At 37.1% G+C, this 11,104-nt stretch overlaps 1 protein-coding gene across 1 annotated transcript; it reads left to right on the top strand.

The window, feature by feature from the left end:
* Positions 1–7,012: 7,012 nt before the first annotated feature.
* On the top strand, positions 7,013–10,817 carry pitx1 (paired-like homeodomain 1). Its single transcript, XM_027032890.3, has 3 exons — positions 7,013–7,385; positions 8,550–8,752; positions 9,681–10,817. Exons 1-3 carry the CDS (start codon positions 7,244–7,246, stop codon positions 10,227–10,229), a joined length of 894 nt encoding a protein of 297 aa, XP_026888691.1. The 5' UTR covers positions 7,013–7,243; the 3' UTR covers positions 10,230–10,817.
* The last annotated feature ends 287 nt before the right edge of the window (positions 10,818–11,104 follow it).

Below are 11,104 nucleotides of genomic sequence, written 5' to 3'. Positions count from 1 at the left end.
ATATGTACGCATTAGGTTACTGTGTATAAAAAGAAAGAAAGGGCAGAGGAAAAGTAGAAGACAGATAGAGAAAAAAATTGAGTGAGAGGGAGGGGAATACAGAGTGATAGCAATAAAAAGGTAGATGTCTTTTTATTAATATTGTACTATTTAAAGCAATAAAAACAGTTATAGATTCTAAAAGTTAAGGTCAGAGTCTACTGGAGGAGTAGATCTTTAGGGTAGGGTTAGGGTAGGGTTAGGATAGGATAGGTCATGTTCTGAACAAACTGCAGTGGAACACACTGGTGCTCTTGTTGAGAAACCATCAACCTCACACACCCATGGCTCTGAACGCCAAATCCTGCTTTTCCCAGGCTGTCCTGAACTAACCCTAATCCCTGAACTAACTTTAACTCCTGAAATAACCCTAATCCCTGAACTAACCCTAAACTCTGAACTAACCCTAAACCTTGAACTAACCCTAATCCTCACCTGTTACAACAATGAGAGAAGGGGAAGCTTCTGTGAGGTTGGTGGTGCTGTCTTAAGGTTCCAGACTCATCTGAAGTCCAAGCAGATATATGAACAAGCAAATGTGAACAGAGAGAGGTTTGGCCACAAATACAGGCACTTGGGATGAATAATCTTTGACCTACCAAACTAATCTTAACACAATCTTCCTAACAAATAAGTAATGCTGTCCCCTGCTCACCCTTCATCGGAGATGTACTAAAAAGACTCCTTCACCTTAATGTAAAAAGATATTTATAATGATTCTCACCCACATTATATCATTACAGTTTCCCCATACCACCACTGCATGCACATCAATTACACACACACATACATGCTCATCTTCTTATAAGAACATAGTCACAAAAACTCACAAATAGCCATTTAAAGATCTGTAAAGAGTGTCATTGTGTTAGGTAAGTGAGCAAGACACCACCCACGGGTACTAATAATCACCCATGTAGTTCTGCAGAGCGTCGTGTACCTGCCTTGTCATTACTTAACATTAGTCTAGCTTTAACGGCTTAATTATAGCTGGTTAAAATGAAACATTCGTTTGTAATATTTATATATTATAACAAGAATACCAAGGTAAACTTGTGTAAATCGTCAAACTAATTTAAGAAACAAACCAAAAAAGTTTTAAAACCTTAATTCTTGCAACATCTGTTTTAACGATTCAAGTAGTAGTTCGATTCGATCACGTCTTTTATGGAACGATGAAGTGCGCATGATCTATAAACATTTTGACAAAAACAGGACTGATTCCCCCGACAGAAAAATAATATCACAGCGATACAGAAGGAACAGCATAACCTATGACATTGCATTTGCTATAGGCCTAAATAGTGTGGCTCACTACAAAAACACAGTAAAAGCGTAGTCTACAGGATTATATATCATAAACCTTATTATATTCAGGATTGCGTTATATTGAAGATTTTAAATTATTCTGGGTGATAGTGAAACCATCAAGACCAATGTCAAATATAGGCCTACTTGGTAAATTTACCAAACTAGTTGTTTAACAACATAATTCAATTGTATATCTTCCTAAGAGTGTTAGGTTGTACCATTGGAGTTGTTCAAACCCTAAAACTAAAATTAGGGTTAAGGTTAAAAGCTTGTAAAATATATTTAGATAAAACTTATAAGTAAAACTTAAAAATGAGAAATAAATAATTATTACTATTTACACAAATATTCTCAATCAAAATCTGTTTATAATCTTGTGTTTTCATCGCCTTAACCTGGTTTTAGTGGTCTTCCGCTAAATAAAATGTCTACTCCACGAAGCATAGAACAATCGAAATGTGAACGAAAGACATCAGTTCTCTCCGCAAAAATCGAATCCTGTAAAATATTAATATATGTAGGTGCAATCATCTAATTAACTCGTGAAATGTTATATGAGGATTAATTTTCAATTAGATAAGCTCTGCCAGAACACAAAGTTCACAGCGCGTGGATCAAGATGAACCCGAACACCCTGTTTATTAACTTTATTAAACCTCCATTTCAATCGGACCTTACAGATGAAAAGAGGAATTGGTAAAAAAAAAAAAAAAAAAAAAGTGTGTAAATTAGTCTGCTTTTTGTAACAATCGCTAACAACAACAGAAACAACAGAAACAACAACAACAACAACAACAACAACAACAATAATAATAATAATCAATACGTTAACATTGTAGCCTATGTATAACAGATAATGAAAATTACAATGTGAATTTGACATGGAAACCATACTCCTTGTTTCCATGGAAACCATACTCCTTGTTTTCCCATAACAGATGTGCTGTTTGGTAGCTTAGACCATTTATTCAACAGCCACCAAAGCTTTTTGTAAAATTGAACCTTTATCACTTTCCCTCATTAAGTATATAAAATCGTGATTAACTAATCTCTCTATCTATATTATTTGTTTTTATGATCTGAATTCTTTACAAGTTCAGGTGCTCCAACATTTTTCTTTCGTCGAATCCTGTATCAGGTGGCCGCGAGGGATTCGCTTGAGTGACGTCACGCGAACGCGAAAGAGGACGCCCGAAGAAAAGCGGTTAACAGTTCATATCAAACCACATATTACAACGCTGCATATACTCATACATTCGTGGAGGTATATTTTTCACCTGCATGGGACATTTTAAATAACGAGAAGGAAAGATCCATCTGTACTTTGGAAAACTGATTGGTGAGTGCCTGCTACGTCGTTACTGAACAGAAACTAATTCAAAGCTAAGACTGCGAATCACTGACTCATTTAGGTAGTGTACAGTGTTGTATTTTAGGATTTTTAACCTTGAATAATTACATTCTTTTATGGCAATAATGAATTTAGATCCTCGGTCTGGGATCTCCCGACTCTGAATGTAGGCTGCAAGCTGACGCAGACTGATGCATTACTGTTATCACGTCCCTGATCCGTTGTGATGTTTACCGTGAGATGGCTTTGCTATATAAACAGCTATTTCATACTTAGAAAAGGGAGCGTGGACTTTTTATTCATACAAAATAAACAGAATATTCTGACTGTCTAGACATTAATGTACCCACTGGTATCATCCATGTTCAGAATTACAACATAGATGAATGCAAACATATGTCAATCCATAATCGCGCACGTGCGCGCACCTGTGAGTGCTTGAGTGAACCATAGATTGAAGATTTATTAAGGGCATAAAGCATGCGGTACTGCAGATAAGAAAGGTCATGGGAATATATCACGATTAAAAGTAACGTTTTGAACAACATTTGGGTTTTTGATCTTTGACCTTAGTTTTCTTGATTTTCAGAGTACTGTCACCTTCAAGGGGGTGCACTCAGAATCTTGTTTACTCAAAAGCCAGAGTAGATCAATTTAGTAACAGTTCCTTTGCAAAGTTCAGAGTAACATGGTTGCTCTATGTAATGTTTTCTCATTGGTAACAGCCTTTACTTGTTTAACCAATGTTGTTAGATACACACATTGCTGTCTAACCCTAACCATGTCTGATTGTGCTAAGAATTACATGGAAAACGATGATGTCCATGTGTTCTCTTTTGCTTTGCAGACATTTGGAATGGAACTAAATTTGTCCAAGAATGTAATCTCTTGCGGCGATCCAGGTATAGAATGTCTCATCATTATTTGAGTAATGAAAACTACGGAATACCCACTAGGCTACTAACAGGACTAACAAGTTTTGTATGAAACAAATGTAGTATTTTATCAATATGTATTTATTACAAAAAAATAATTTAAAAAATTTAATTAAATGAAAACAATTAAGCAGCGGTTAACTTGCACGGCAGAACTGAAGACATTATGAATTTTACTTATAGATATGTTAGCAGAATTTAACACATTCACACATCTCCCAACGATGATTATAGTAGGCCCTTTGCTGCTTTAGTGCTTTTACAGTAAACGTGAGAAAGTATTAGTGTTAAAATAGCATTTACTGCTAAATACTGTAATAATATTAAAACATGTATCATATAAAAGTGTAGGAAAAGAAAATTCAACCAAAGGAATGCTTCCATATAAGGTAGTTTTATGTTTAATAGGATTCGTTTTCAATGCTAATGCCAGCGGGAACAGCCTAACACTGCGGTGGATATTCAGCTAACAATTCTAAATAAATTTATAACGTCAACTTGCAATGACTAACTGCTGTCAAATGAATTAGTTGTAAGGTTCGCTATTCATGTGATATTCATGATCGTGAAGGTCACAAGGTCAGTGAAGGCGTAACACGTTGTAGGGTCAGTCCTGTGTGGGCGAGCATTAAATATACAAATACTAATAAAGCACTTAATTCAATCTGTATGATACCGTATATAATGTTATTATATTATATACATGGAATGATGTCGTAGTACTTAATCACGGCACAGAGTAGTGTCCACGAGCACTGGCAGGTGTAACGGGTAAGACTATAGTAGAAAGGGGCCAAGATGACCAACGGATTTAAAATCTCTTCTATTGACAGAAATGCAGAATTTGGCCACTGAATTCTTTTGTATTGATCTTGTCTACCATTTTTAAAAATATCTCTCCATTCTCTCTCGTACCCATCTGACAATATGACTCTCTTACCTCGTTTCACGCATTTATTTATCGAGAGGATTAGATCGCATTAAATGCTTATATTGTGCACTTATAATACATGCGATATCATGACTCAGAACAACACTGAATTTTAATTCTAAAAACTTCAAAAGAGCCAACTTCTAGCCAGTTCAAAATCACATGTCGCCCCCTGAGTCGCACGGAAATAATACAATTATACTAAGAAGGCAGCTAAACGAATGAAATCTAAGTTGTTTTTAAGGGGTTACACAAACGCTTTTGCAAACAGCCTTAAGGGAGAGGCTACCAGTTCGACGGGGTCTTATGTCAACTTAAATGTCATCAGTGACCTATAATGCTTAAGAACCGGCGCCTACAAAATAGCTCACATTGACTTAGGGGCACGTCTTGTCCTAGCCGATGTCATTACTGTTACAAAAGACCACATGAACTGTCCGGAATTCTTAATAGCTATAACTGATCAGCTAAACCGCTTACAGCCTTTAAACCCATCAGGTTATATAGACTTGGGATACTGTTAGGCTAGGCCAGCTCTGGATCTAGTGGACTTCATAATTGAACCATTCCGAATCAATAGTAGGCCTATAATTAAAAGTAATTATTTAACAGAAGAAAAGGTATTTAGTATGGTACCTACCCCCTCCCCCCAAATTTTTTTATTTTTGGTCATTTTAGCATATCACTAAAGACATGACGCTGTCTCCAACAGGAAACATAGCCATTCGTTTATGGGCATGTGCCCGCGTATGCTAATATACAGACTTTATTTTTCTTTACATTTGTTTTTTAAATAAACGTTAACACCATAGTTACACAAACAGTTACACACACTCTATGTGTAAACTCCTATTAGAGATAATAACAAAACATTAGTTTTGAAAATACTAAGCGCACATTACATGCCACAGACCTCCAATAATCAGACGCAATCAACGTTAACACCATAGTTACACAAACAGTTACACAAACTCTATGTGTAAACTCCTAATAGAGATAATAACAAAACATTAATTTTGAAAATACTAAGCGCACATTACATGCCACAGACCACCAATAATCAGATGCATTTTCTAATCATATCAACGCCAACACTCCTAACAAATAATTTTCTCCCACCAGCTGGCGCCGCTGAGCTTCCGGTAGTACCTAAACTAGAAGTGAACTCGAAATGTAAATGAAGACAGATTTTATGTCGAGTCCAAGAGCGCAGTAAAATTAAAGATAAAATTAATAAATAAACCTGTGTCGAAACAGTAGCTGCAAAACCCTGTAGCTATTTCCAGATTATTTCCAGGTTAAAGTAAAGTACAATTTTGTATGAGGTAATTTATTTAGATTTGCTCATATTGTTACAATTAAAATAATCGTAGGTTAAACACCTATGTTTGATAATTAAACTTATGTTTGGTCATTATATGTTATATGTTTAATATGTTAATACATTTGCATTCAGTACTCTCCAACACTGCAAAAATCACATTCCAAATTACAATGTATAGTAGGGACTTCCTTTAAAATTGTATATTTTACTATATATATGAAGCGGTTCGCTTGAACAGCTGATGAAGGACCTCTGTCCGAAACGTCCTGTGTACTTCACTATCATTTTGAATTTTTCTACGTCTCTTATTACAATATACTGCATTCACTCTCCTAGAATCTTCTTCAGAGTATATATATATATATATATATATATATGCAGTGATGCAGGCAAAGTATATATATATATATATATATATATATATATATATATATATATATATATAGAGAGAGAGAGAGAGAGAGAGAGAGAGAGAGAGAGAGAGAGAGAGAGAGAGAGAGAGACTTTGCCTGCATCACACAATTGAACAAAAATCAAAATTTTAAAAATTAAATAACTGAATACACTAATGTACCCATTTTTTACGTGTGTGTGTGTGTGTGTGTGTGTGTGTGTGTGTGTGTGTGTGTGTGTGTGTGTGTGTGTGTTTTATACACTACATATAACTACTTGCGTTAAACCTCTTAAAGGTTAGGGGTTCCATTCTATTTTAACCTTCCAGTCATTGACAATCCCTTGTTAGACTATGGGTAGCATGCAGATCTAGTGTGAGGAAGTGTTTTCCGCGTGCATAAGGCTTTGAAAATCCCGGGCAGGACTGAGACAGCTGTTTATTCAGTTCAGCACATATTCGAGATTAACATTATGCGCCTGTGTAGAAGCGCGCGCAGCTGCCCAACGTTAAGGTATTGCGGCATAATTCAAACACTAGAATATAAAGGGCCCATTTTCCTCCAAAGCTTGAGAAAGAACATGGAGTGAATGCAATAGCCTGACGGGCACTGCTGAGAAAATGTGCTGTAGCTGGCACAAGGATTATTGAACGCGCGTTGTGGGTGGGTCCCTGTCTCCAAACTGGGAGGAGAGGATGGGTGGTTCATTACTCTACGAGCTGTTACGGCACTTCCATTCGGACATACCGCACACAAACACTCCAGCGGAAACCGAAAGCTTACAGCCGCCACCGCTAAAGGCGATAGTAGTAGTCTTAGCTCGGAAATATCCGGGAGATCGGACTTAACAGCTTTCCTTGAAATGGGCAGGCATTGCTACATTTGGATGGACGTAATGACATATTGACTCGCGCGGGGAAAGAGTTTTTTAGTAACGCGCATCGTTTTTTCTAAGGAGGAATGAATTTGGAGCGAATCGCCGATACTGTGAGACCCCAGCCAGCGCGCGACATGGCTTCTACATTTCATTTGCCGAGAAGTTCTAACACAAGAGACACGTTAGAGCATTCAAGCAGCGAGTCTTCAGATACTGAGATAGCAGGTAAGGCCTTCTTTACTCCGTTTTTCTCTCACTTTGCTATGGTTGAATTCTTCTTTCAGTAACACGCCTCGACTTGATATATTAAACTACATTTAGCACGCCCTGTAATTGAAGGGAGTATGTTAGAACAAAGAGGGCGCAGCTTGAATGACACCCATATTCCCGTATGCCAGGGCAGTCAAGCTCACCTGATTTTCAGACTGAACAGTTTGAAATAAGTCACGCGCTCGATGGACTAGAGTTCTGCAATAGTAAAACCTAACCGTAGTACACTACAATAAGAGTAATACTTTCTTTGGCTAGTGGTGTCCTTCGCAACAATGTCCAACACACACACACACACACACACACACACACACACACACACACACACACACACACACACACACACACACACACTATTGGACATTGTTGCGAAGGGCACCACTAATATATATATATATATATATATATATAAATAAATAAATATATATATATATATATATATATATATATATATATATATATATATATATATATATATATATATATATACTTGTCTATTTTCTTTAAAAAAAAAAAATCTTTCACGCATAACTCAAATCAGTAGAAACTTTAGGATACTGTATTTGTGGGCCAATATTTTTTAGTTGGCTGTAGGTACTCGGGTAGAATCAAATACAAGTTTAGCATAATTTCAGGTATAAATATTTTTACAACTTAAACATTTATCAAGTCTGCAAAATGTGCAAATGAACTGTACACACATTAAAACTGTTCTACGGGTTTTTGGTTTGCTAAAGCAAATTTGTTTAATCTTACCATTATTGAACTCTTACAAAAAAGTTCATTTTAACATCAGTTTTTTACCTTAGAAATATAAACCATATAAACTGAACTTCTACAGTGGTCTACGAGTCACAGACTAAAACATTTTCAGTGAGTTCCTAATTTGTAATTTGTCGAGACTGAAGTCTCGAATGTGGTGTGGTAGACACTTTTTGGAATTAAAAAAAAAGGAAAATGATACAAAATGACGCACAGAGTAGTCCTAAAGCCGAAAACTAATTGTATAATGCAGTTATGTCGGGCATAAATGTAAGAAAAGTAATTATGAAATATTTTACGCGGTGAAAAACGTAAATATTTTTACATAAGCAAACAATTCGGCTTTACTCTCCCCAGAGAAAGAAAGAAGCGTTGAGCAAAGAAGCGACGATGGTAACGGAGAGGACCCCAAAAAGAAGAAACAGCGGCGACAGAGGACTCACTTCACCAGCCAACAACTTCAGGAGCTCGAGGCCACCTTCCAGCGCAACCGCTACCCCGACATGAGCACGAGGGAGGAGATCGCTGTGTGGACAAACCTCACGGAGGCCCGCGTTCGGGTAAGAAAGCACCATTTCGAGTGGACGTAAAAACATTTATTAATTTATCCGTGACTAATTTTAGCACGTAAAAATGAAGCCTGAGCTTGACACACGCACGCACGCACGCACACACACACACACACACACACACACACACACACACACACACACACATACTAGATTGAAGGAATAAATGTCAAATAGTACCATGACTGATACTGTTTGTGGAATGTGTAGGTGACCGTAGATAAGTAGACTGGAAAGGTAATGCTTGCGAAATAAACTGAAGGGCTATGGCATCTCTTAGATCCCAGATAATAGTGCACCGTTATTTATAGATTGATTTTAGGGTTGGGGTTAACCCTTGTATCGGTCTACTCATTATGCCTTATTCTCACTTCTTCCGGGTCTAATATATGTGTAGTCTATGCTATGTTAGGCCTCGGGACTGCTGGTTCTGAGCATTTAAAAGGAAATGTGTGTAATTTATTCTGGAAAGGTATTTTAAAAATACTTTCTTTACTTCATAAATCTTAACATACGCTACTTCGCGTGGTCTCGCCATTTTATTCAGCAAAAGCTATTTAGTTTACAGTTAATTCACCAACATTTATTTTATATCAAAATGAATAAATATTTGTAAAAATTTGCAAATAAATATTTATAATAATAATTATTATAAATGCACTCGCATGATTGTTCCACGAACCGAAGAGTGAAAAAGATGGCTACAGCGTAAACTAGTGGCGTCACAATTCCTGCGTCTTTGTGGACAATTCATCAGCATTGTCTCTACACACGGAATCTATTATTGCGTATAATAAGAGTTATTAGGATGGTATCATTTATATTTACCTTTGTTATTGTTGCTGCTATTTTAGGTCTATGTGCCTACATTTTAAAATCTAAGCGCAAACTATAATTTCTCCACGTTTTATTTTAATAGGTGTGGTTCAAAAACAGACGCGCGAAGTGGAGGAAGAGGGAACGCAACCAGCAGATGGATTTGTGTAAGAACAGCTACCTTCCCCAGTTCAGCGGCTTGATGCAGCCGTATGACGACATGTATCCCGCCTACACCTATAATAACTGGACAAACAAAGGCCTGGCTCCAGCCCCGCTGTCCACTAAAAACTTTCCCTTTTTTAACTCAATGAGTCCTCTCACATCCCAGTCTATGTTCTCAGCCCCAAACTCTATCTCGTCGATGAGCGTGGCTTCCAGCATGGGGCATTCCGCGGTGCCTGGCATGCCAGCGACAGGCTTGAACAACATCAGCAATCTAAACGGTATCGGCAGCTCGACGATCAATTCGGCAATGACTTCGTCCACATGCCCATATGGGCCTCCCGGTTCTCCGTACAGTGTGTATCGGGACACGTGTAACTCTAGCCTTGCGACCCTGAGACTGAAATCCAAACAGCACCCAACTTTCGGATACAGCGGTTTGCAGAGTCCTGGCTCCAGTCTTAACGCGTGCCAATACAACAGCTGACGAATTAACGGAGCCAAACACGCGAATCAGGCAAAAGACAACTGGATAAGTTGCAACTGTTCATTTTTCAAATGGATTATGCGGGTTGTCTATGTTTACCTGAACTTGCACAATGATTTAAAATCCATGTTCTGGATTTCAAAGTGATGAAGATATGTTACATTGCAACATTGTAAATAACCTAATGTATTTGAACAAAAACATGCCTGCGTTTAAGATTCCAACAGTTCTTTTTCTGACTTGAGACATGTAGACAGACTGATATAAACTAGGCCTCGATATCATGGTAGTGGAATGTATATAACCTTAATCCTTTTGTGAGTGTCATGTAGCACGGATCTTATTAAAAAACTTTGGTGCAGTCCCTGCCCTGCTTTTTTGCGCGTCTCACAGTAAGTCTTTTGTTTTTATTTACATTTTTTTGTTTTTGTTTTAGTGTTTGTGCGTCGTTGTTCATTATTTGATTTGCTTCTATAGATATATACCTGCCGCATGCTTGAGTGAAAAAATATTTTGTACAGAATTATAAAACGTGTAGGTTAAATCCAAGGAAGCAACTCTGTAATGTACACAGAAATGAAAAGGGGTGTCGTGGTGTGTTTATGAAAATGTTTGAATAAATAAAAATACTTTTTAAATTATACAAATATTTTTAAAATATCGTGATGGCGACGGGGACCTAAAGTCTAGGTCAACCCAGCCTGAATTACAATATGGTGGTATAGCGTTAAAATTCTAAGCGATGACAGCAACTATATTGAGTTGTATAGACTTAGATGTTTTACCACTGCAGTACGAAATGTTTTCACTCACCTTCGAAAGCGACATAAAATTAATAAAATGTATTAATAAATTTAGTTAACCTATTTGTTGAA

The sequence above is a fragment of the Electrophorus electricus genome, chromosome 8 (assembly GCF_041902795.1).
Source record: "Electrophorus electricus isolate QZ-2024a chromosome 8, ASM4190279v1, whole genome shotgun sequence".
NCBI lineage: Eukaryota > Metazoa > Chordata > Actinopteri > Gymnotiformes > Gymnotidae > Electrophorus > Electrophorus electricus.
This window is presented reverse-complemented; position numbering and strand designations above follow the sequence as displayed.

What these genes read in the sequence shown, in the direction of transcription:
- pitx1 (XM_027032890.3), top strand. Translation starts at nt 7,244, where the DNA reads ATGAATTTGGAGCGAATCGCCGATACTGTGAGACCCCAGCCAGCGCGC. An exon ending in TTCAGATACTGAGATAGCAG is followed by an intron (nt 7,386 to 8,549) that starts GTAAGGCCTTCT and finishes TACTCTCCCCAG; the next exon opens with AGAAAGAAAGAAGCGTTGAG. An exon ending in TCACGGAGGCCCGCGTTCGG is followed by an intron (nt 8,753 to 9,680) that starts GTAAGAAAGCAC and finishes TTATTTTAATAG; the next exon opens with GTGTGGTTCAAAAACAGACG.